Source organism: Strigops habroptila, chromosome Z (genome assembly GCF_004027225.2).
Source record: "Strigops habroptila isolate Jane chromosome Z, bStrHab1.2.pri, whole genome shotgun sequence".
Taxonomy (NCBI): domain Eukaryota; kingdom Metazoa; phylum Chordata; class Aves; order Psittaciformes; family Psittacidae; genus Strigops; species Strigops habroptila.
Window position 1 is genome coordinate 12,781,479 of NC_044302.2, and position 26,483 is coordinate 12,807,961.

Here is a 26,483-nt window from a genome sequence, read left to right on the forward strand (position 1 = left end):
TATTTTGTGAAATTATCAACATGACTCAAACAGTAACAGTGAAATTTAGCTACTGTCAAATGCCAAACGTTTTAAAAATACTTTGTGCAGCTGGATCTTCCTATGTATTTTCTGTCTGTACTGTCTGTTGAAGGAGGTTATGTGTAGAACTTGGTATCTTCAATAGCCAAGGTATTAAATATTTTCTGTGTCTTCAACTCATTTAAGTAGATTATGAGCCAAGTGGAACTTTGAGGGTAGAAGACGACCTCATCCCTGACTTCAAGTCAGGGAAGCATAAGCAGGGAAGCATAAGCAGTACAGAAGAAGTACAAGCTACTGAGGCAAGGATATTAATACAGGAGGGAGAATAAACTAGGGGAAAAACAATGATCAAGGAAGAAACAGATGCAGACAGGCAAATGGAGTGTGCAGAAAAGTGGAAAACCAGGGGTTAAAAATAAGGAACTGAGGACTGAAAGAGGGGAAAAAAAAAAGAATTATGAAGATGAAGGGGAGACAAAGCACTAGGGAAGCAAGAAGAAAACAAGAATACAACTTTAACTTTTAGGTTAACGAAGGTTAGTTTGTGGGGTGTTTACAACACAACTCCTTCCAAGTGTTCAGATGAGTTCTCATGAGGAAAGGGCGAAAGGACACTTGCTGTGGTGGTTTGGTTTTGATGTTTTGTGAAGTTATTGGTTATGTATGGTTTTCACATATCTCAAGTTTTATTTTCTGGCCTTTCAGTTGCTTTTCTTTCTGTTTGCTTTAAAAGTGTGTGGTAAAATGTGAAATTGAGTATGATAGAAAGAGATGCTTGTGGTTATTATCTGTTTGGCAAAGATGAGGCTGGCTTTCTCCATCCTTTTTTCTTCCATCTCTTTTTCATTCTAGAGGAGGGCTTTCACTGTGTGATTATGGTTAGCTGGTATCTTAAAAGGTTGTTATTTCTTTCAATAGGTGGTAAAGTGTCTGATGGATTATAATGCTAAACAAAATAAAAAGGATCTATATGGAAACACTCCTTTAATTTACGCATGCTTGAATGGTCAGTATGAGACTGCTGCCTTGTTGTTGCAGGTAAGATCACTGAAAACAGACCGTTCAGAATAATAATTTTGATGTGATACTTATCCTGTACCGAGGAACAGTATTTTAGTTACGTAATTTTCTGTCAACAACGACCTGGGGAAAAATTTAGAGTATCTGTTATATCACTCCTTTCAATCCCTTCCTTTGTTGTTTTTTATTAGATAAATATTACTCTTCTGTTGTACAGTGAGCTGTTTTTATGGAACCTTTTTTTGTGGCAGGTGTTAAGTTTTCTTGCTGATGATTCCATTGCATGGGGGGGTTTGTGGCTTTTGTAATTTTTTTCTTTTTTTTTTTTAATACCTCTTAAACTTGGAATATGTAGTAGATACATACCAAAATGAAATGAGCTGATCCGTAAAATTGTGGCTATGAGAAAGGAGAAGATAGTATCAGGTGGCTTATTGTTGAAGTGTTGATTGCTAGCATATGCTTTCCGGATTCGTATAGAGCCACAAGGCTTCTGTTGCATTGTTGTCGTTCGTACATTGAAAAGACAAAGAGAGAAAACCAGAATAATCATGTGCTATTTCATTTTGTGCTACTCTGTCTTCATAACATCAATTCCATCTTGCTGTCCAGCATGGAGCTTGTGTTAACCTTTCTAATGCCAAAGGAAATACAGCACTGCACGAGGCAGTGGTAGGGAAGAACGAAGCCCTGGTAGACTTGCTCCTTAAGAATGGTGCAATGACGCACATCAGGAACGAGAGGAACTGCACGCCTGCAGACTGCGCTGAACCCGTGAGTGCAGAAAGATCATGTCTGACGTTAGATTTCCCTAAAGTTCCATGTGCAAATATAACTATTTGTTACAACAGTATTTGCCAAGACTTCTGTATTTAACAGTTGTGCATGATATAAAGACTAAAATGCCTGTTTATTGTACAATGTACAGTATGGTACCTGTGGTACATGAAACCTGTTGCGTTTCTGAAAGAAGTTATCCTAGACAAAAGGGATGAATCTTGAAAAAGTGAAAGCACATACATGAATGAAAATTACATTAACATATGTACTGGTAGTGGCAGAGATAGCAGAAGAAATGTTGAGTGTAGGAAAATGAACATCTTAAGCTAATAAGTTACACTGTAAGCAGTCTTCCTTGTTCCACCCACTGTGTTTTGCCCTTCATGCCTTTTGATACCTTTCAGCCTGTCATTGATAACTCTGACCTTACCCTTTATTAATAGCAATAACATAATATGTAATACTAAATTACAAAGAATTATTTCACTCTTTAAATGATTTGATGCATGGTCCCTATCTTTATGTGCCTAAATAGCCTCTGAGGTGTAGCATAATGACCACAAAATTCTGTACTGAATCAATTTTAGTGTGTATATTACCATCTAAACCGAAATTAGTTTAATAATGCAGTTTAAAATAATGCAGTTTAAAATAATAGATTAAGACTACAAAATCATCACTCCGGTACAGTGCAACTTGTCCCTACTCAAAATGATACAATTTAAACTTTGTATTTATAATGAGGTTTTTTTGTGTGCATTACATTCATTTTGGCAGCAGTTAATTAACACACTCTGCATAGAATAGAATCCTAAATTGTATTGATGTTTTTCTTTTTCTTTAATAATGGTGAAAATGGAAACTTTTAAATTTAAGAATTCAAATATCATTAAGTTGCTGGAAACAGCACCAAGCTATGTACCTACATCAGCAGAGAGAGAAAAGGAGTGTGAGCAGCATGCGTCTATCAAGATAAGAAAAAAAGGTACATGTCATATTTCCACTGGTCTGAATAAAAAGGGATTTAGGAATTCACGTGTGACTCCGTCAAGTATTTTGTATAATTGACTTACGTATAATTAAAGAATAGTCAGCTCTTTAGCACATTTATTACAGGTAACACCTAAAATACTGTAAATGCAGCAGACTTTTATTATGTTCATTACATTGCTACAAACTCAGTTTCACTTTTTTGTGCTTGGGGGGAATTTTACGTACAAAAGCATTTAAAGTTAAAAAAACATGCCACATTTGAGATTATGTAATTATGTAATAATTGTACATTTCAGTGCAAAGTAAAACAAAAAAAAGTAATTTAAATTGTCTCTAAAACAGGTTAGGCAGTGACTCTTCCATTAGTTAGTGTCTCTCATAATATGGGACAGAAGTAAGAGCTACAAAGGTAACTAAACTATTAAACATAGTTAGTAAATGAATAACTTCCAGTAAATGGCAGGATATAATACAGCCTAAGCAGATACATTGAGACACATGGTACCCTTTAACAGTACATCTGGTCTGATACAATGGCTTATTGCCACTTGAAAGAGGTGGTGTTACTCACCATCCATCCTCACTTCTTCCTTCTTGCCCTCAGCTTCTGGTCTTGCTTATCCACTACTTTCCTTATGCTGGCTCAGAAGTTTTTCAGATGAATTTTCAAGCTGAGGCATTCACTAACCTAGGGCAAGGGGTGTAACAGGTTTCATGCTGAGCTAGACAACTCAGCCTAACAGAGGACCTGCTGCCACTGTGGAGCTGTGGAAAGACGATGGTGAGGCTTTACAAGCAGGAATTGGGGAAGATGAGGAACAGGAGTGCACATTTCAGCATCCATGAGTTTTAGTTAGGCTTCTGCAAATAACTCTTGCCTGCTCCCTAGGAAAGACTCTGAATGCTTCCTTGATACAAAACCAAAATTAATCACAGTATGCTGATGCCCAAGATTGATATAGTTCTTTCAAATATTAAGATAATAGTTGTACAAGAACAGTGGAAGACATGAGTAGGCAATACTGATGAAGAGCTGGTATACCATTTGTGTGTTAATTCAGGTTTGTGAAAATTGGAATGAAGGGTCTCGAGGTCCAAACTTACATGGTCTCTTCAGAAGCATGGCCAGTCTTGCTAATCTGATGAAGGATGCTTACTCCTGCAACTTGAAATACTTTAAAATTTCCAAAGATTAATTGTGACTCTGATTCAGGTTATTACTATTATATAGTTTTACTGTAAACTTTTAATTCTAGTGTCAGTAGAACCACTTTTCATTCAGAACTGTTTTTTTAATTCTTAACTGTGACTCCATTGTAATTTTAGCTGCCTGTTCTTTTAAACCCCTAGTGAATTCTACGCCATGTGAGAAAGCTGATGATCCCATAAGCAGACAACTTCAACTGGTCCAGTCAATTAACAGATTTAACAAGTAAGCACAGCAGCTTCCTCAGAAGTTTTTTTGTTTCCCACAAGCAAACAAGAAATAAAATGGTTAATAAAGTCCAAAAGTGGGTCAGGCATTGTTACACATCACATACAACTGATTTGATGGTGGATGTTAATCTCCAAGGTGTGCACATTCATATCACCAGACAGATGTTGTGGCATGACATGCTCATTGGTGGTGAACAGCACTGACACGTTGTGCAGCAGAAGGGAAAAGGAGTACTGGCAACCGTATTGAAAATTGGTTCTGCACTAATACTTGGTGTACTATGAATTAAGAATTTCAAAGCAGAATGCTTTAAAAATATTATCTTAGTGCTTCACTCAGTGGTTGGGTGTTGCCTGTGATCTTTTTAATGTTAATGTGTATTCTGTGATAAAATACAGGAAATACTAGTAGGCTGTCATTCTGAGGTAGTGGTGCCAGCGAGGAGTCTTTCTCTGGGGAGGTAGTGCCACCCTCTGGATTTTATGTGATGGAGACTTTTGTGGAAAGAGTTAATGTGGTTGAATTAAATTCCTTTAAAATATTTTTTTAGAGCAAAACATTTACGGAGAACAATAACGAGAGATAAAAGTGTCCCTAATTTTGACTATGAGTTATTGCATCAGGTAAGTGGAAATACTTACTTGAATTACTTGTATAACATGGCAAATCTGCTTGTTTTGTCTGCTGTTAATATAGATACATGTAACAGGAAGGTTTCTTTACTAGTGGTTGTCGGTGAATCCCAAATGTTCTGACCTCTTTGCTAACTTGCTAATGTTTCATCATTGTTTAAGCTTCAGTGGTGCTTCTGTAACACCTCTTAAACATCTTATTCTTACTTTTAAACCTCTTAAGCCTCTTACTGCAGGCTTCATCTCTGTCTTGTTTTCCATGTCATGGCTAGAAAAATCTAGGTTATACCAGGGCTTGAAAAACTCTGCAGCTTCTGAGGGCTGTTGTTAGCATTATTTCAGTAAATGAATATTATAATTCTTTTCTTTGATTCTTATCTTAGAAAATCTGTCATGAGCATGCTTGGATTCTTTTTTTTTCTTGGTTATAACGTTTGCAGAGGGGCCAGTAATTAAGGAGAGCCACTCATGCTGAAAAGGAAAACTCAGATTAGATGGGGAAATGGAAGATAATAATAGTTGGAATAACCAAAAAGAATCTTTAAGGGGTGTGGGAGGGTGGGTGTCCCTTCCCTGACAGGTTAGATCAGGAAGCACAGAGTTCTTGCCTTTGCCTTCAGCAGTGCCTAGTGGAGCCTGTATTACTACTTACATTACTACTTACATGTTTCTTAATGGTCAAAGAAATAGCTGTTAATTTCAAGGATCTTGAGACTTGCATTACAAAAGGTGTTTAGAAGAGTTAGGATGATATTGGGATAGCACAGTGAAAATAAGTTTTGGAAAGCCTTTGTTATCTTTTCACTTGTGGTACTGCTGTATATATAGCCTGGGGCAGGTTGGCCTTTTATTTTTTTTCTCATATGTAGACTGAATATAATGCCTGTTCTACAAAGTATGCTATTTTTAATCCTCGGCTGTGCTCTCAGTGTAAAGAATACCATGTAATTAATGTGATAATTGTATTCAAGAAACACTATATTCATTTTACTTCTTTGTAATGAAGAAAGCAGGCAATGCTCTTAATGTACCATTTTCCTGTCCTCACAGTTAGCTATTAAAAGCTTTGATAAAACCAAGTTAAAATCTGTTGAAACACTGGACCAGAGTGAAGTTAAGAGTATTGACACAGGATGCAGTGGTGAGTTTGTGAAACATGACAATGTGATAGAAGTTCCTCACAGGAGTAAATTAACACACCGGAGACACACTGTTAATATGCCACTTTCAGCAGAGAATGTCAGTGATAACAGTTTATCCAGCCCTGGAAATCCAAGTGTTTCACAGTCAAGGGACTGCTGTGATGACTTGCTTTCAGAACATTGATGAGAAAGCATGACGTTGATGTCAAAAGCTGAGGTTGTGGTAATTTCAGTAACCCTTCACTGTATGCCCAAGGATTGATTGACACTTGCAAGCCTGCTTTCAAGACAGAATCCAGGATGACTCCTACGCAGGAACAGAATGCTCCTAGCACTTTGGAAGACTGAATCCTCTGTTGAATTTATGTTGGAGGTGTAACTAAACAGCCAGATTGTTACTGATCTCAACAAACAGGGACATACCTAGGTGTAGACAGCAAAATTACTTTCCGATTCTCCTTAGCACTTCTTAGAAAATTCTATGTAACAAGTAAACCAAATGAAACCCTATATTGTATTTTTCAGCCCCCGCTTAGTTTTTAAAAGTCTTTGAATAATTTTTGCATTTTCAGTCTTTATCACTACATTGGATAAGTATATATAAATACATATATATTTATATATAAAGATATATTGGATAACTAGGTATTTATTGCCAGAGGTAACTGAAATGTCTCTATTTTTATTGTATGTTACAAACTGTTCCAGTATATATTTCTGTATATCTCAGTAGCTGGGAAAACAACAGTCCGTAACATCTGTGGCACTGTGTTAGAAATTTATACATGATGTTAATGTGAAGGGGTGTAATCCTTGCGCATTTCTTTGCAATGATGCCCTGTACTGGATCTGCAAGATGAAGTTCTTACACAGGATCCAAGGGAAGAAGCAAAGAGCCCTTGACAAAGCTGAACTCTGGGCTTGCTGCTCACAGCCTCATCAAAGAAAGTATGCAGAGGCAAGCGTGTGTAATGACACATAGAATCATAGAATGGTTTGGGTTGGAAGGGACCTTAGGATCATCTATGATCCCATGGGCAGGGACGTCTCACACTAGACCACGTCACCCAAGGCTCTGTCCCACCTGGCCTTGAACACTGCCGGGGATGGAGCATGCAGAACATCCTTGGGCAACCTGTGCCAGCGCCTCATCACCCTCACAGCAAAGAATTTCTTCCTTATATCTGCCCTGAACTTCTCCTGTTTAGGTTTAAACCCACCACCCCTTGTCTTGTCGCTACAGTCCCTGATGAAGAGTCCCTCTCTGGCATCCATGTAGGCCCTCTTCAGATATTGGAAGGCTGTTGTGTTTTGGTTCCCCCCTGTCCCTTCCTCTAAAGCAAGACATGCAAAAATGCACAAAAAAATATTCATGGTTCTGAACCTAGGCAACATCTGCAGATAAAACTGGTTCAGAGCCTGCTCTGGACTGCTCTTTAAAAGGTGGAATTCCAGTTATGAAAAGGTACGTCTCGCATCAGTAAGCATTTGTTAGAATAGGGCAAGTATTGTCCCATTCCTAGAGGTGGTCACTGAAGAATTGAAAGCCTGCAAGTAACTATGAGATGGCTGCTTAGATCTGAACTTCTGAACTTAATTTTCTACTGTTTCAGTTATGGTAGGAGAACGTGTAAATAGCACAAGCCAGGTTTCTTAAGTGCAGTATTTTTTATCCTTGGCTCATCGCATCCAGCTTGCATTTTATTTCATCAACTGTTTTGTATTAATAACTCCATTTCTTTTAACTGTGCTGTTAGTAAACTGCCTGGCAAAGTACAAAGCTGGAAGACATACTGGTGATTCTTTTCAAGTAACTTTTTAATCCAAGAGGTAAATGGGCAATAAGTGCACATGTGGACATTTGGAGATATAAGGGTCATGTGTTTATTTTTCTAATAATTTATGAGTTAATCTGATTTTCTAATGTGCCTTGGATTTGTGCCAAATGATGGAAAGAAAAAACTAGTAAAACAACTCCTGAAAATGCTATTTTCTGTGAGTGCTTTTTTCAAAGCATTGAGTCCTTTGCGCATATTTCCTTCTTTCATTGTGGGCATTTGAAGATTTCACCTTGTGTCCTTATGTAAATTGAAGAGAAATTGTAATTTACTCTCAAATTCAATACGACCTTCTTCCCTCTTATATTCATGGATTACTATTACTAGGTTGTGTGCCTGTGGATTTAAGGTTTAACATTTTCATATAACTTCCTTCTCTAGTTCTACATTCCCATTTAAAAAAGTAGGATGGATGTTCAGCTACTAGAAGCCTTGGTCAGCTACAAGACCAAGACGAAGAAGAGATGAATTAGGTTTTTTTTCTTCTTGTGGCACTAAAAAGATGACCTACAGTAAGTCACTTATCCTCACCTGTAGCTAAAATAACCTAGGTATTACTTCTGAAGTTTAAGATGCAAGTTAAAATGTCATAGATCTGATTTCCAAACTACATAGGATTTTGCTTGTGTTTTAACTATATTGTGTATTTAACTATATGACTCTTAACTTGACGGTATGGATGAGAAAAAGCAGTTCATTAACTTTTTAATACTGGTAGTACTGTGCCTACAGCGTGTAAGCATAGAATATACTGCATATATATAATATAACTGTAACTACAGTTAGCACAGGAACAACACATACAGTATCAGGTCTTTTTTCTTAATCCTTAAGGGTTGTACTAATAAGACAGTGTGGCTGAATACCTTTGGAAACAAGTTTTAAGACAGCTTATTAAATTCCTTTGAAAAGGGTTGGACAAAAGTATCAGAGGCTGTGAACTCTGAATTTGGATATTTGCTTTTTTTCTATTAAAACCAAATTTTGAATACAACAGGTATTCAAGCAAACAACTTGTTCCACACTGTTAATGTTTTAAGTGCATTTGCTTGTATTCCATGCAAGCCATGACCCAGTTGCAACACTCCTAAGTTTCAGCCTTGATATGAATTATTATAGAATTATTGGTTAATTTTACTTGAAAAAATTAGGAATTGGCCAAGTGTTAATATACCTTTGAAAAACTTCCCCCACAAATGAAATACTAAATTTGCAAGAAAAGAAAGTAGTAACTTACTAAGGCAATGTAATGCAGACCTGCTGAATATTTCCTACTGTATTTTTAAACAAAATTTATATTTTAAGGCATCTAGCAGGACAACATCTCTTTTTCTTTAGTTTTATAGAAAAAGTAGAATTAACCTGAGTTTTCCATTCTACTACAGATTCAGAACAGTTGTCTTTGTGAACCTGAGGCTACTTAAGTGACTAAGCCACGCTTCAGGTTTATTCAGTTTTCAGTCTAGGATAAAGCTTATTTCCTAGCATTTTGGATTTACAGAGTATGTACAAAAAAACCTCTCACTTAAATACCAGACAGTTCCACTCTAATCTAAATGATGGAAAGATAATCACCGACAAATTATTTAGGTAAATGAATAGTTTGCAAGTCTCCTTTGATGTGCTTAACCAAGCTTGTAATTAAAAAATATCTTAATATTCAAGATATGATGATCAAGGGCTAAACAAGAATAGGATTTGAAAGGAGTACCCCTGGAAGCTGCCCTTACCTAGCCAATACACCCATCAACTTCACGACACTTGAGATTTGTCTGCAAAGCATGTTACCAACTGCACAGCCCAGTTTAATCTCCAAAAGGTTGTAAGTTAAAATACATTGTTAAGTCACATTTTGACAACTGAGTCTCTGGAACAGCTGTTCCAGAGCAGCAAGGCCACAAAGCTCATGTAGAGAATTTTATAAACTCAGGAATGGGAATGTGAAACATAGCTGCTAAGGACATATCTGTAGCCTTAATGGGAAAACTCTTAAACCCTCTATTGCCACACCATAGCTTGAAACTCTTCACACTGCTAAAGGGTCGTTAGTCTTAAAAAATTTAGGATACACCCACAATGTTACTGAAGTTAAGGAATCCTAATTACAAACATAGACAAGCCAAATGCCCAGTCTAGTCCATATTAAACAAAAATAACCATTTAAACACTCTTCAACCCCATTCACACAAGAAGGAAACCACCCACTAGAGCTCACTTAAAACAATTTTATTCTGTTCCTAAAAAACAATGCCATTGGGATCATACATGTTCCTGTAAATTAGGTCAGAAAAGGGGTCTGTGGTGATAGAGTGTTTATCAGCACGTTACAGTATTTATCCTACTTATTTCCATAACCATATTCTTGAATAAACGTATAGCACAGGTTCAGTTTCACTCTATGCATGCAGGAGTTGCAGAGAGTTTAGGAAAACGGTCTTCTTTTTTTCAAAGTAAGAAACACTCCAGCCATTTGATAAAAATGGAGGTAGTTTTAAAAATATAGGATACCAAGTGTCTGAATAGTGCTATATTACACAGTTAACTTGCTTTTTTTGAGACACTTTGATTATTTCATAGGGGAACAATGTTGTCTGCTGGTTACAACTTCTTTACACAGCGTGCCTGATCTGAAGTCCTCCAATTCAAGCACCACTGTGATACCCTCACTTCATTTGATAAATTTTCAATAAGTAGTTGAAAGAGAGTGAGCTGCTGGATGGGCTTCCTCAGGGGCTCAGGAAATCTCGTTTTTAACACTTCTGTGACTTAGAGCCCAGAGGTAAGTCTTTAAACTCCTAGGAGTGGCTGTTCCAGCTTTACGCTTAGCTCCTCCTCGTGTTATGGTATATCTCCAATAGCAGCAAGTTAAGCATGTGCAGTTGCTGGAAGCATAGCTTACACAATGAGTACAGGGCAACAAATTGTTCATGCTAATGAAGCAGTGGGGAACCCCACACTGCTCAGGCCTCTTACACTACAAAAAATTAGGTTATAGAATCCCCTTCTCAGACTTAAAAAGACAAGTTCATTTGTTGGCCTTTTTAATTAAAAAAAAAAAAGCAAAGCGTAAACATTTTCAGATCCTGCATTCTGCCTGACAAAAAAGCAGGTTGCCTTTTCCCAGGCCTTTTGTTTGGCAGACAGTCCTACAGTAGTATCAGTAGTCATCCTCTTCATCAGAATCCAATACTTTCCTTCTGTTGAACTAAAATGAAATACACCATGTGAAAATAGAAGGGTCACAGTAAATCCAACACAGAGCAAGCCTCTCAACCTCCATGCATTTGTCAATGAAAACATTACATGGGAGCAGAACATTCACCCCATTACCCACCAAGTCCCTGCCTGGTGTAACAGTGCAGGACAGACACAACAGAACACTGACAGCCCAGCAGCAATGTCTGCAAATCTTGCTGTTGGTAAGGACTGATGGGACTGAATCTCAGATTCAACTGAATCTCAGCGTAGGTGAGAGAGGTGGTAAATACAAAGTGAAGTTCGTAGAATTACAGAGTGGGTTGGGTTGGAAGGGACCTTAAAGCTCATCCAGTTCCAACCCCCTGCCACGGGCAGGGACACCTTCCCCTAGAGCAGGTTGCTCCAAGCCCCTGTGTCCAACCTGGCCTTGAACACTGCCAGGGATGGGGCAGCCACAGCTTCTCTGGGCACCCTGTGCCAGCGCCTCAGCACCCGCACAGGGAAGAAATGGTCCAACACATGCAATTTTTCTGCTCTATAACAAATGAAAATTACATATAGGAAGTTAAGCTTACCTTTACTGTTGTTTTCTTTTCTGTTTGCTGACTCACTTTTTCAAGTATTTCTATCAAACCTTGTTCCGATACCTAGGAAAGCAAAACAAAAGCCATATAAACACATTCTGAGAGATGCTGTATCAAACAACTGAATGACACTTTCCCTTCTGTTCTGCTGGCAGGCAGGCTACACAGCAAAATGAGCACACACTAGCTCTATAATATGCCTAGTTTATTAAACCAGCACACTTAAGTGAGTAAGCACAGTAATGTGAATAAGGTATGTATCTCTCTCTATATAGTAAATAAGTACAATAAAGCAAATCAGAGATTTATATATAAAGTAAAGCTCAGAGGAAAATTAGCAATGCATCAAGTCATTACTACATAGAGAGAAGAGAAATTAAGATGAAATACATGATCAATCACCACCGAATCATCATCCAGGCCCACACTTCAAGCTGGGAAGCCCCATTGCAGCCAATGCCAGGAGTCTCAGGTAACTGGGAAAATTCCTACACGGTGCATCCACCCATAGGTGAAGCTCCGGATTCGGCCACAAGAGGGTCCTGCCTTTATACACTTAGAAAAACAACCGGCCTTATGCCAGATCTCTGACTGTTTACTCGTGAGGCCGTGCTGTTTCTCATGATCTCACTGTTGTCCACACCAAGAGCATTGGCTAGGTGCCCCAGTGCGGCCAACTATGAAGGTCACAGAACGGCTGCACACCTATGTTTTCCTGCCTCTTTGTGACAAACAGTGACAATGAACATGAACATGTACACTTTGACAAAAACATACCTTGTTATGTCTCTCAGTCATGAGAGAGAATTAAATCTTAGCTAGGTTCCCATTCATTACACCTTCTTAGAAAAGGAATTATGCAATAGTATTTAGAAGCTCTCAGTTGTCTTTTTCACTTATTTAATTTACAGATACTAAAAACATCCCCACTCTGTGGGTTTTTTTGGTTTTTTTTTTTTTTTTTGTTTTTTTTTTTTAAGAGTGAATTGGGTTTGCAAATTAATATACACAGGAAAGAACTAGAAAAACGTAACTCACCTTTCCAGGTAACTGCCCAAATCTTGCCATCTGTATAAGGTAATTCTCCACTGCTTTTGCTTTGTCTGGTTTCACAAGTGCCAAATTGCTTACTGCAACAGAAACAGGTTCTGTTCTTTTTAAATCATACTCGGATACCTTCACTAGGAACTAAAAAGTGACAAATATCCCAATGCAACTCTTCTTCATGCCAAGGTCATAAAATAAGTTCAGAAAGGCATTTTCATTTATATAAAATAAAGATACAAGACAGTTTTATTTCTTACTTTTAAATATTTGATCCTAATTAAATTTGATCCTTACTACAATTCCTACTATTAATAAAAAAAGAAAATTAACATCATTCAGATGTCAGTTAACCCCTCCCCTCCAATTGTTGATAATCAAACTAAAATGCTGTAATGGTTTTATCTTCTCATCAGCACCAGTGTTTTTCTGCTCTGGCCTCTACAGAAGCACATACATGCTTGATCTGAGCAGCAGTGGAGCACAGTAGATGGGAATTTTTAATTAGAAAGTTACATGGATACTTACATCTTGCACGAGCTGCTTGATCAAGAACTTGAGCTAAAATAGTATTTCTTATCTCTGCTTCCCTGTAACAAAAAAAATCAACCACACAATAGAAGTGGGATTTCAAATACCTAAAATAATATACACAAAACAGCCAACTACAGAAGACATTAAATTCATATCAGTGACTTCTTGAGGTCCCTTCAAACCACACATCTACCCAGTTCCTTTTGTAGCATTTTCTGTCGCGAGTAGCTCTATGTACATTAACAAGTTACACAGGTGACCACATCTTCCAAGAAATCAATGTGGATTTATTACTACTCACACCTTCCTCCTGTTTGTTATTACAGCTCAAAGACAAAAGCCATGCTACCCAGTTGTAAATACTCTGCATTCGGAAATCTGAATTCCATGTGAATTCAAGAGCAGCTTATGGTAGAGCAAGTGTTACTGAATAGTCCATGCAATTGCAAGATAGAACCAAACCTCGTTATTTACGCAGAATTTTTCAGTAAGTCTTCATATGCTTACAGTTACTGACTAAATATTTGCAAAACTGGAATTTTAGTTTATGCACTTCAGTTAGTTACTACAAACTTTGACTGTGTGCAAAATCAAGCTCTTTAAACACTTATCTCCAATTCTCCACTTAGTGCAGGTTCTGCACTGCTTCTGCACTAAGTTCTGACATGAAGCATTTTGTTTCGTATTTTTAACTGCAACAGATGTCCCAGAAAATCAAATCACTAGGAAAGCATGTCCCCATTGCACTAACAGAGCCAAACCCAAACTCCTCACTCAAACTCCAGTTTGGGAAGAGTTCTGCCAGTCTTCAAGATTTTTTTTATGACCAGCTCCTACCAACCCTGAAAAGCCAAAGGTTTCCCAGTTCCAGAAGCAGATGACTGTGGGAGTGATGATGCTTCTCCCAAACATCCTGTTACATCACTCGGGATCATGAGGTTCATAGAACCACAGACTGGTTTGGGTTGAAAGGGACCTTAAAGCTCATCCAGTTCCAACCCCCTGCCATGGGCAGGGACACCTCCCACTAGAGCAGGCTGCTCGAAGCACTTAGCATAAAAGGTTACTGCACTCAGCTGAGGCCCAAAGTGAAACTGAGCTGCCGGTGCTGTTTTCCTCCCTCTGCTCCTGCCCCAGCCAGGGCTCAGACTGCCCAGCGGCTCTGTGCTAGATCATCCCGTATAGTCATGGCCTGGGGCCCACACTTGCATCAATCAGATTTTAGCTACCCCTCGATTAAATCTTCTGACATTTCAGCTTCTTTGTTGGTGGTTTTTCCAACCACAAGAAATAAAATCAGGTATTCCAAAGAAGTGAAAATACTTAAAAAAAAAAAAAAAAAAAGGTAAATGTAAAAGGTTCCAAAACAACTCAGTGTGAGACCAAAAGTCAATAGTTCTCATTTATACCTCTGTTTTGCTTCCTGTTGCGATGAATCACCAGAAGGATCCTGAAGAATGAGATCAGAATAAATATGATCATCAACCCATCCAAATCATTCAATATTTCAGCAGAGTCAATGTAAGCTAAACCCGCCTGACCACGGATGAGATCCTGACAGTAAGAATCTGCTGCCCTGGCAAATAAATGTGCCATCCCATGCTTTCCTCATACAGCAGCAATGCAAACTTGCATGATGACTAGTGTTGCTGGATCCATCCACAAACTGCTGTCGGTTTGGAAATTATTAAAAGGCCTTCCTGTGGGATTGAAGGTAATAAACTTTCCCAAAGCCCAGAAAGCAGACAAAAGCATTTAAACCCCACGAAAATAAGCTAAGGAGAAATTAAATTCAACGCAATGCTTTGTATTTACCAATAAAGAGCACGATACTAGCGTGGTAGTTTGGCACTAAGACAGCCAAAATTACTATTCACAAACAAATAAAAAAAGGGGTGAAAAAGATGAACTTTGTGTTGAATCTGCACCTCAAATTTCACAGGTAACATTACAGAGCGTGGCAGCTGAACGGGAAACCACACAATGAGAACAAACGGGGCTGATCGTAGCTGACACTTCAGCTCTGAAAGCGGAGACGGCCTGAACGCCCGGCGATGGTGACTCACGGAGCCAGCGTCGCGGGGACCGGCCAGCGCAGGGAACGCTCATGGGCCCAGCCCCGCCCGGCGGCAGCGCGGGCACCCGGGGCCGGTGACTGATCAGCCGGGATGGCCCCAGCCAAAGCACCGGGCACGGCCGGGCCGCTCCCCGCTGCACCCTGGCCTCCTGCCGGACCCTTTACCCGCGGCGGGGCCTTCCCCCGCCACACACGCCCGGAGGAGGCTCGGGCGGGGGGGACCAGGCCGCGCCGCACCCGGCCAGCTCCCGTTCGCCTCGGCCCAGTGGCAGGGGCGCTGCTGGCGCAGCGGCGGAGCGGGCGCGCCGTCCTTACCCCGTGCTTGGCCTGCAGCTCGGCCAGCCGCTGCTGCCGGAGCGCCTCCAGCTCCTCGTCCGCCATGGCTCCCGCCGGGCAGCGCACCTCCACACACCGCGCCGGCGCCGCCACAGGCGCTACTAATCAACCGTCGAGAGCGCTGCCGAGGAGCGGAGTGCGGCGCGGGGATTTCTCTCATGGCGCCGTCGCGGCCCGCCCGGGGTCGTGGGGCGGGTCTGGGCCCGTTGATGGTCTATGCAGCCGTAGCCCCGGGCAGGCAGCGCTCCGGTACGTGTGTCCTGTAGGTGCTCTGGTTTCCTCAGAAACACTCCAGACACCAAGGGGCACACACACGGGTTGGTCAGCCTTGCCGCCGGCGCGACACTGACTCATGTTCCCCCAAGCTCTGCTCAGCTTTGACTCCCCGAGAGATCACTCGCTGTGGCGTGACCACTGCTTCCCAACGCAATGCACCTTGGAAACTGGGACTAAAGTGTGAAACGATGTGGCTTCCTGCCCCTCGGATACAGGTCTGGCCCCGTCTCTGGAATCTAAGTGTAAAAAGCTGACAGAAGGAACTGGCCTTGAATAGACTGGTACAAAGTCATAGAATCACACAGTGGTTTGGGTTGGAAGGGACCTTAAAGCTCATCCAGTTCCAACCCCCTGCCACGGGCAGGGACACCTTCCACTAGACCAGGTTGCTCCAAGCCCCTGTGTCCAACCTGGCCTTGAACACTGCAGGGATGGGGCAGCCACAGCTTCTCTGGGCACCCTGTGCTAGCGCCTCAGCACCTGCACAGGGAAGTCACTCTAAAGTCAGTTCAAAGCTATTGTCAACACACTCATTTGATAGATTCGGTCATGTTAAATAAGTAACTTTACATCTCAAATTTCAGCTTTTAATGTTGGTCAGTCACGCATTCTTATTAAGGTTGCATGTTTTTTACTCATACCTTGAGATCTAATTTAACCAAAGAAACAAATATCAAACCCTCTTCTACTGGGATAAATAAGCCACAATTTCCTAAAAATTGAGGTTTCTATAAAGATATATGACCAAATGCTTGGTCATATAGCTATGATTTCTGGTCTGGTTTTGAAAAGTAACAAAAGCTATCAAGTGCTTGTTCCATTAAGAAATCCTGCAGTGAATGCTGATAGAACTAGTAGAGTGGAGTTCATTTTCTTTGCAGCTTTCCGTGTTCCAAATGGATAATAGAAGCCTGTCAGCCCTACCTGGAAATTTTTCATCCATCTAGATAGCATGAGAAGCATGTTTATACTTCGACAAATTGAAAACCGGGGTCTGTTTCGGGAGTACGTTTGTATTGGGTTTCAAGGAAGGGTTTCGGTTTTACTTCCATGTTAGCAGCAGAGGGAGCCCTAGTTCTACAGAAGAGTTTTTGCTGTTCATCATGCATCACCCCCTCCACCCCCCAAAAAGGCTGGGTTTTTTGCTGTGCAGTATGTTCTCACAGATGAAGCTTTAATCCATATCGTACATCTCTGCTGCTGTAAATTCATGCTCCATTATACCACCATATGCTTTGCTTCAGTCAAAGAAAGCTGCAGTAATCCTAATACTTCATCTAGCTTTATAGATATTTGTGTTGCGTGTTTGATTGCATATTGTTTGCTCACACGCTTAAAGGTTATGTCTTTATAAGTCGTCTTAAATGAGTTTATAAGCAGTGAGCTGGCAGCTGATGAGTTTTTATGCTTTGAGAAGCTATCGTTGTAGTTATTGTCAATTACAATATGAGATTCAGGAAGCAAAAAAAGGAGAGATGGGTTAATTTAAAAAATCCAGAGGCATGTAGCACCATGCTTTAGGTTGTATATTGGCTTTGTCTTGTCAGCTGCCTAGTTTTGGTCTGCTCTGGACAGCCTTTAATGTGAAAACATGAAAGAACAGATCCAGGTTTTTCAATACTGGCTGAGTTGATTCATAATTTTCAGGACTTTTAATTGTGATGCAGAAATAGTGGATTCCTGAAAGTTTTATATGCATTTGATATGTCCACAGAGTGTGTCATTCATATTGATGAAGAATGGTAAACAGAAAATATATGCTTTAAAAATGCTCTTTTTCTATTTTTCTTTTTTAAACTTTTCTGATAACTATGAATCTTATAGTGCAACCTAGTATGTATTGTAAGTAATGTAAGTACTATACAATTGTTAACTGTATTACATAAAAAACATACAGTATGCAGAATATAACATCATATATATTGCTAGCTAATCTCCGTACAATATAAATATACATTTTAATATAAAGGTATAGTATATAATTATAATATATATATTAAAAAAAATCCTGTTTTGAGGTACTTCAACAGACATAATTTTCCAGTGCAAACTGGGCTATAGAATACTCCTAGGTTGGATGATGTTTGAAAACTTAGGCTTTGTTCCTTGTCCAGTGAGGGGTTAAAAGGCAAAATACAGGATTCTGTCGAGGTGGTTAAGTGTCATACAGCATCGTGTGGCTACTTTTGTCTTACTGGCGGCATCAGGTCAAATTTCACAAATATTCATATCAGCAAATTCAACAAGAGTTAAAATTCATGTCATTGAAAGGCAAGTTTAAATTAAATTTTTTACTCTGCTTGTTGCTGTGATTCATTCTTTTTTATTATACCTGTGTAATTTAGTGAAATTAATGTAAAAATTATTTCCTGAAGTTGTCTAGCAGAATTTATTTTTTTAAATGGATGAAGAATAGTTCACTCTTGCACTAAAATACAGTGGCACTAACAATATGACTGGAGAAAAATAAGATTTTGGAGGGGAATAGTCTGTATTCTTCATTTGTCAGCAGTCAAAGGTGCTCAATATCAGCTGAATTGCAAGTAATAATGTACTAGTACATTAGTACTAGTGTACATTAGTAATTCAGTCGAGAGACAGGAAGAGTTATCAGTACTATCTGAGATATGTAAAAATATCAACGATATTAGTTTTGATAAGCAGGATCCTTCCCAAGCCCGTTGAGACTTAATTTCAAACACTAGAGGGCTCAAGAGATGTTTCTGATTTTTTTTCCACAGAGTTTTAATCACTATAAATAGTTTGTCTCTTTCAGCAGTGCTTACATTAACTTCGTAATTATCCTTAAGATGAAACCATATTACAGTAATAACAGAAGAATTGCAATGCATGAATAAGCTAATGAACAAAGCATCTCCTTCCTAACGCAACTGTAAGTAAAATAAAGTGAAATACCTCCAGCTATGACAACACTCTGCAGACTCGATATCTAGTACTTCAGATTGGAAGATGTATGGAAATACGTTGCGTGATGAAATCCTTGCTTAGGCACCTCGGGTCTGAATTAAAATTTTAGTAAAAATTAACCACATAAACATTGCTATTGTAATTGAAAAGACATTCAGCAAACACTGCAGTGGCCTCAAAACAACCTTCAAAATTCCCCCTTTAATTTCCATTATTCTATAAACAAACACACTAAAGCTAATAAGGATTATTTGCAATGCAACAATTTGAATGGGTGCCTCAGTAGTGGGCTCTAAATAAATGAATGCACTCTTGAAAAATGTTGTGCCCAGCCTGGATCATGGGTTTACAAAGATTTGTGAGCAATAATATAGAAGTACAGGAGGATAGATTTGGAAATGGAGGGATGTCGACACGCGAGTCAGATGAGAGATCTCAGATAGGAAAATACAGGAGTGAAAACAGGAGAAGTGCTCCTTGTTAGATTTTTGTAGATAGACTTTTTTATTACATTTTATTTCAAAGAATAAACAGCTAATGTTTTGCAGATTTGCCATCAGATCTGAGGAGCACACTCAAATGTTATGTATGCTATATATATTTAAAGTCTGATACAAAAGCTGGGAAGCCAATGGCAATATCTTACAGATTTCAGTAGGAACTGAATCAGGGCTGAGGTCCAACACCTGCAAAATACTTGAGTTCCTGTGTAACATGGGAAAACCCAGCAAAATTGATACTTATATGTATATGTTTCCTACTTTAGGATTGCCACCACTCGTAGATTTGCTTTGCTACAGAAGTGCCAATGGTAACTTTAACCTGGCTGAAGCCTTTATTTGTGATTTTTATTGCTTTATATGCTTTGATGCCTTCATTTTTGAAAACATCTGCAATAAACATTTTTCCAAGAATTAGAGCATGAATGCCTTGGGTGTCTTGGCTAAAATCTTACATCCTGGATTGTTCATTCTCTTTCTGGGTAATGCGTTTTTGCCCGTACAAAGCAGCTGTGTTTAATGAGCTGGAGCATAGCAAAGCCAATAAAACATGAACTTTGCGTTATCAGCACATCTATGAAGTGAGGGGTGGACTGTGGATTAAAACAACTTTCTGGTTTTCTTTTTCAATTGTAATATATCATATTCTCCTATAATAGTACTTACTGTATTGTTACATTTCTACAAGATGAAGCACTTTGTCAATTGTTGGTTTGATTAATGACAGATGTTGACTATATTGTCTTACAGTCCCTTCTTATGGGCTTTCTTTCCACATTTCAGATTCAAACTAGGAATTAATTTGAACAGAACAACTGTATTAACAGTCTAGAACCACTGTATTCAGCCTAACCAAAAAGGTTAAGCACTTCTGGTAGGAGGTCAGGACTATGCTTCTTCCTTAGCTATATTTGCAGCTGAACATTGCTTGTTCTGAAACACATGTTCCCCAGCTCCCGAGTAAATCACTGAACTATGAGTAATAGGGAGTAGACAATTTAGAAATATCTCTTTAAGTTAAAGCAAAGCTATTGTAGTTGCCAGTGTATTGTTTTATGTAATAAAATTAGATACTCCCACTTTTTAAAAAGTGTTAATTTAAAACTCTCACTGAATTGAGGTATGGCAGTATACCGTTGTTGTCCACCCAAATTAATTTTTGCTTCAAGAAAATGCCAAACAAACCCTTCTGTAACCTTTGAATTTGATACATATCAAGTGTGGCTATATTAAAAGATACTACTGTGTAAAAATCAAATGCATTAACCTAGCAGTTCTCTCCTCTGTATTTAGTATCTCTTTCTTTAGTAACAAGGATGAACTATTGCTATTTATTTACAGGTACAAGAGATGCAACTAGATTTGTTGGGTTTTTGGGGTCTGGGTTGGTGCTTTTTTTTTTTTGTTTGTTTCTTTCTTTTCTTTAAGAGGAGTATTTGTTGCATATTTGTTGCATTCCAACTGCTAGATTTTGCTCTAGCTCATGGAAGAGAATCCTCTTTAAATGGTATGGGACAATATCGGTTCTAATTATTTATTTAACTAAGAGCTTGTGGAATAGAAGATGCACATTAAAAACATTGAAGTTAACCCACTTTAACTCACTGTCTGTTACCTCTTTAGGCTTTTGTTTCATAAATAGAGATAGAATGGAGGCCAGACTGCACAGCAGGCTACAGAGGAAGGTGATCAAAAGACTGGAGCTGGGGAAGGAAAGGTGAGACTGAGATAAAAAGTAGTGCTTGCTCCTTTTTCACTTTTGTCGTTGACTGTTGCTTAGGTCAAGGTGTGGTGAGAAAGTCTGGACTGATCCCTGCAGCATTTAGATATTCCACACACATGGGAGTCAGAAGCTGTTCTAATTAAGGGTTGTGGAAGCAGGACAAATGGAAAATTAAAACTGTGCTATTAGGAGAGTGGGTGATCCACTGCCTGAGCAGTCTTTTACCTAGACTTATCTACAGTAGAATGAAGTAAGATGTATACTGACTGCCTCCAGCGTGTCTCACTACACCTGCGCAAAACATTAAGGAAGATGATGAATTCGTCATGGAAGCATCATTCGTTATGGATTCCTTGGGCTGCAGAAACAAAAATATTTTTTCTATATTCCCTTATGTAGGCTTCCCATATGCTTCTTTAATTTTTGAAGATGAGCTAATTACTTTAAAAACTTTCTGCCTTGTAGGTAGTATGTTACTCTCTATTACTTACTAAATCAGAATATTTCTTATAATAATTGTTCCTCTGTCTGATGAAACTGTTAATTCTGACGTACAGTGTAAGACACCTTGAATGGGCAGAGACACCAGTGTTTGGTACTGTCACACTGTTCATAGTTCTTTAAGCAAACATTCAAAGAATGCTCTATATAAACCTGTAGTAAGCCCTTTAGGCAGGATGTTGAGAAGATCACCAGAAACCTGCCTGGCTTCTGCTAGGGCAGAAGCCTAGGGCAGAATTGAATCAGATACGTTTTCTTTGCCAAATCTGCAAATTCTGGCAGTTTAAATTGTGTTCTGATTAGTTCTGCTGAGGCAAAAGTAGTTTGAGATTCTGAAACACAGAGAAATGTGGTGACCAATGAAATATATTGAAGTTTTTGAGAATTATGCTTATAAATAGGAAATACAAGTGAGACTGAAATGATTCTTTCTGTTTACTGCACATACACAAATAATTGAAAAATACTGCAGGCAAGATTTACCAAGATTTAGTGTCAGGCATATCCATTCATTGTGGCTTATATATTAAATGCAAATCCAGCAGTCTGCTTCTCACATGGACATTTTATTAAGGCATTGATGGGGATGAAGCATAGTTTTGAGAAAATGGATGTTTAGAGAGTAGTATAAAGTCATTTATGAAAGTCATTATTTAAAAAGTGTAGTGACTCTGTGTCAGTCACATAAGTCAGAATTCTGATTAGAAAAACTTTATGTTAAAACTTAGGATTGTGAAGAAAAGCTTTTCTGTACAGATTTTCAAGCTGTTTACTGAGATTATTAATAATGCAATTATTTTCGGGAAAACAGAATATACTATTGGAGTGTTCTTCAGTGAGAATTTATTGTGACTGTTTTGTCTGATTTCAACACACCTCAGATTTCACTTTTTTATATGTATCTATTGCTCATTTAGTTCGCTGATAAGTTATGTAGGAGATGTTTTTGACTGCATAAGAGGTATGTCCACTTACATAGATTATTGTAATTAAAACATTTATCCTAAACTTCTTGGACTGGTATGTAGCACACTCTGCTTAACAGGAGAAAGGCTCTTCCAGATAGTCGAAAGAAACTGGGAAGTAATTGTTACAAAATACTGAAAGATACTGAAAACGTCATCAGTTTTTCAGTTTTGGAGGAAGGATTCTGCTCTTAGCTTGACAGAAGGTGTTTCTTGCACCCATCCGACTGCTAGATTCCAAGAAAAAAATGTGAAGTGTGGTGAGAAAGCTGCATGAAGAGCTAGCAAGGATCAGACAACAGCAGCTGTACTTCTGAATAATTTAGGTTTAGTTTGCAAAGTTATACAGGAAAGGATCATCACTTACACTTGCATTTGGGAAAATGGACCTGCAAGTGTTGTCATAGAAAGTGACAATGTGCAAACCATTTGAAATAGCACAGCGACTGTCCTGTCACTTTGGGCTCAATCCTGCAGCGCTGTGTGCCAACACACTTGTAGAATCGTGAGTGGGAAGCAAATAGTGTAGAAAGAGATCCCTTTGTTGAGATAGTGCAGCAGGGCAGAGCCCTTCCTGAAAGTTCAGACTGGTGCTTGAAAGCCATGTCTGTCAGGTGTGCCAGATGACATCTAGATCAGCTTGCTCCAGAGGAGCAATTCTGCTATTGACATGTATTTATGGTTACTCACAGTAAAACGTGCCGGGGGACTGCCAGCCCCTTCTTCCCCCTTGAAAGCCGACTGCTGAGAGTGTGGCAGTCAGGAGCACTCACTCCTGCAGGCGTGTTTGCCTTTTGGTCAAAAGGAACTGCTTTTATAGTAACTTCTTCTGCAACATGACTGTTTTATGTAGCCAGTTAAATAAATCTTGGGTTCTATTTCTTTCTGTTTATCACCCGAAACATTCTCTAGTTAAGCTACGTGTCACCTAAAAGATTTCTTTTACCTTTACAGATACGAGGCATTGGGAGCCGGTTACTTGTGACTAAGGATGTAACTTCAGTCCAGTGCCACCGTTCAAGCACGACCTGGGGTCAAAACTCGGGTTTTATAATACGGGGCTATTTAGAAACCAACAAGAAGATACTGTCGGCAGCCACCCGTGTGTTGACAGACGTGACAGACAGCCGGCGGGACATCCCCGTGCGCCGCTGCCCGTGTAAGCGGGCGGGGAAGGTGGCTCTGTGGGAGGAGAGGGCTTGCGGAGGTGAAGCGGGAGGTGAAGCGGGAGGTGAGGCTGTTCCACGGGGAGGATGGTTGGGTCTGGCGGGCGGTTAACCCAGAGGACACCTGAACCAGGCGCACGGTTTATTCCGTGAGACCTGTGCGGGCAGGGGCAAGGCGGGAAGTAACGGGGCGGGGCGGCAGCTGCCCCAGCCCCAGCGTAGCGCCCGGGGCGGTCCCTCCCCGCCCGACCAGTGTCCGCACCGCCGCGGGGAGCTGCTGGCAGGGCAGTGGCAGGGCAGGGCCGCTCCGCGCCATGGTGCCCCGCGGAGCGCCTCGCGCCGCCGGCTGCCTGCTGCTGTGCTGCGCCCTGGCCGCCGCCCGCGCCGCGCCGCGGAGGAGACCCTCGTTCGACGGGCACGTCGCGGAGAACCGCGCGGCGGGCACGCGCGTGCGCGGGCTGAGCATCCCCCTGACGCGGCTGGCGCCGGGGCCGTGGTGCGCGCAGGTGCGGGGCCGGCGTTGGCGGCTGCAGCTGCTGGGCGAGGGGCACTCGCACTTCCGCGTGTGGCTGCACGCCCGCACAGCGCGCGTCCTGCTGCGCACCGCCCGCCCGCTGGACCGCGAGGCGCGCGCGCTCTACGCGCTGCGCCTGGCGCTGTGCTGCCGGCGCTGCCTGCCGCGCGCCGCCGCGCCCGCGGAGTTGGCCGCCATCGCCGTCCGCGTGCTGGACGACAACGACAACGCGCCGCGCTTCGCGGGGGGCCCGCGCCGCGGCGTCACGCGGCTCCGCGTGGAGGAGACGCTCGCGCTCGGCTCCGCCGTGTGGCAGGCGCGCGCCGAGGACGCGGACGCGGGCGCCAACGCGGAGCTGCGCTACTTCGCGCTCCCGCGCAGCGAGCACTTCTTCGTGGTGCCGCGCAGCGGGCGCGTGCTGCTGGTGCGCTCCCTGCTCCACCTGCGCGCTCCCCGCCCGCTGCGCCTCTACGCGCGGGACCGCGGGCGGCCGCCCCTGCTCAGCGCCCCGCTGGAGCTCGAGGTGCTGCCGCAGGCCAAGCGCCTCCCGGCGCCTCGCGGTGCCGCCCTACGCCGCCGCCGGTCCGTGCGGCTGCCGCCGTCCCCCGCCGCGGCCCGGCCGCTGTCCCTGTCAGTGCCCGAGGACGCCCGCCCGGGCAGCCGCCTGGCGACGCTGGGCCCGGCGCGCTTCTCCTGCGCCTGGTTCGAGCTGGTGTCCCCGCCCGTCGAGGAGTCGCCGGTGCGTGTGGAGCGGGAGAGCGGCGCGGTGACGCTAGCCGCGGGCCTCGACAGGGATGCGGTGGCGCACTGGAAGCTCGTCGTGCGCGTCCAGGAGCGCACAGGTACGTGCGGGTGTGAGGGCACAGGCAGGGGCTGCCAACAGACATGCGACCGCTGCGCTTGCCCCCCGCGGTGGGAGCCGCAAACAAAAGTTAAGTCTGTACGCAGTAGTGGTCTCGTCCCGTCTGTCAGTTGGAGGATGGGTTGTCCTTTAGGGAGTAAAAGGATCCCAAGTGACAGCAAGTGCGTGGCGGTGGTTCGGTGTCAGGTGATGTATGCTGTTATGTTGTGGAATGTGGGTTTGATCTTTAGATCTGTAAATTATTACTATTAAAACTGTGTAGGGATCAAGAACCATTACGTAGCGTAGGGGGTATGGACTGCCCAGCTGTGTCAAAATGTGTGGGGCAGTGAGGTGGTTATCAGAATGTAACTATTTCACCTGTCCAAATTCTTAGTCATTAGCAAGCAGCATGGAAAGTGTGTGGTGTAACCAGAGTGTAACTTACGCGATACACGTGCTGAGACAAAGCACGTTGGATACACCACGCTGCTTCCGCACAAGTGCTTGCTGAAAAATACTTCCCGTAGCTCTGATCTGTAAGTGCGCGGCCTGAAGCAGCTGAAGCCGTCGAGTTTTGAGTCTTTAAAGCTCAACGTGTTTGGCGGGAGTTTTTGCAGGGTTGATGCCTTCGTGTTTCTGTGGCTGCTCTTTTCTTAAAAACCCGAGGACTCCAACGTGCACCATTTAAACTGTGTGTGTGTGATTTAAACTGTCATCGACAGTCTTAAGTGAAATAGAATAACTCTATTTATCTCTGGTTAAATAATATTCTGGAGAATAACATTTGTCTCTGGTTGATTACGTCTATTACTTTTTTTAATTCTTTTTTTTCATTTTGAATTGTCATCTTGGTTAATATTTTTCACCTATGAAAATACTGCTTAGTTTAAGCATGTTTTTAATTCACCAGATGGTGGGTGCCTGTGTACATTCACTGTGTCTCTCGCTATTTTTGTGTTACTTGTGATTGTAACAGTGTTCTGAAGATTGTCTGGAATGTGAGTATTCTTGAGAAAATTTTGTCAGCAGAAAGCTTGGAAAGGTTTTGAAGGGGTTTCATATTGTTTGGCTTCTAGTGCTTGTGAAAACTAGTAACATCTCAGCAGTGCAACTGCTCAGAGTAACTTCTGTTCTTCACAGAGCAGCACAGGCAGACAGAGGAGAAGATTCCCACACTTTTCCCTCATCTCTTCTGTTTCCTGAATGAGGGGCAGCCTGCAGGAGTGAGAGACAGTTTATTCCTTGGTGTCTGTTAAATCCCTGAGGATGTCCGCAGGGATTCAAATTAGCACTGACAGTTTCAGTGGCTTCCCCAAGAAATTCTAAGGAAAATTTCAAAAGGAAGTTTCAAGAGAACTTCCTATCTTGCAGTAGAATGGCAGCTGCTACCTCTTTAGCTAATTCTCTCCTCATTATAATGCTTTTT

General features: G+C 41.3%; 3 protein-coding genes across 6 annotated transcripts in view; 2 read left to right on the forward strand and 1 right to left on the reverse strand.

Moving 5' to 3' along the window:
- Positions 1 to 8,018, forward strand: part of ANKRD27 (ankyrin repeat domain 27) — a 52,947-nt gene extending 44,929 nt beyond the window's left edge. For all 4 annotated transcript variants that reach the window (XM_030469662.1, XM_030469661.1, XM_030469660.1 and 1 more), the window contains 6 exons: positions 943 to 1,062; positions 1,657 to 1,818; positions 2,701 to 2,809; positions 4,168 to 4,249; positions 4,806 to 4,878; positions 5,938 to 8,018. In XM_030469662.1, coding sequence (XP_030325522.1) covers positions 943 to 1,062; positions 1,657 to 1,818; positions 2,701 to 2,809; positions 4,168 to 4,249; positions 4,806 to 4,878; positions 5,938 to 6,213 — 822 coding nt within the window. In that variant the 3' untranslated portion in view covers positions 6,214 to 8,018. The remainder of the gene's footprint in view (positions 1 to 942; positions 1,063 to 1,656; positions 1,819 to 2,700; positions 2,810 to 4,167; positions 4,250 to 4,805; positions 4,879 to 5,937) is intronic.
- A 2,060-nt stretch (positions 8,019 to 10,078) lies between these two features.
- Positions 10,079 to 15,831, reverse strand: PDCD5 (programmed cell death 5). Its single transcript, XM_030469792.1, has 6 exons — positions 15,620 to 15,831; positions 14,637 to 14,677; positions 13,222 to 13,283; positions 12,688 to 12,779; positions 11,641 to 11,712; positions 10,079 to 11,072 (listed from the first exon to the last, which is right to left on the reverse strand). Exons 1-6 carry the CDS (start codon positions 15,683 to 15,685, stop codon positions 11,025 to 11,027), a joined length of 381 nt encoding a protein of 126 aa, XP_030325652.1. The 5' UTR covers positions 15,686 to 15,831; the 3' UTR covers positions 10,079 to 11,024.
- Positions 15,832 to 24,013: 8,182 nt separating this feature from the next.
- LOC115600623 (neural-cadherin-like) overlaps positions 24,014 to 26,483 on the forward strand; it is a 55,408-nt gene continuing 52,938 nt past the window's right edge. The window contains exon 1 of the mRNA XM_030469793.1: positions 24,014 to 25,055. Within this exon, the coding sequence (XP_030325653.1) occupies positions 24,014 to 25,055 (1,042 nt within the window). The remainder of the gene's footprint in view (positions 25,056 to 26,483) is intronic.

Excerpts from the sequence above, each read along its gene's own strand:
- PDCD5 (XM_030469792.1), bottom strand. The coding sequence starts at position 15,685 with ATGGCGGACGAGGAGCTGGAGGCGCTCCGGCAGCAGCGGCTGGCCGAG. Across the intron at positions 13,284-14,636 it reads CAACAGGAAGCAAAACAGAG|GGAAGCAGAGATAAGAAATA; the intron begins GTATAAATGAGA and ends TTTTTGTTACAG. Across the intron at positions 11,073-11,640 it reads AAAAGAAAACAACAGTAAAG|TTCAACAGAAGGAAAGTATT; the intron begins GTAAGCTTAACT and ends ATTTCATTTTAG.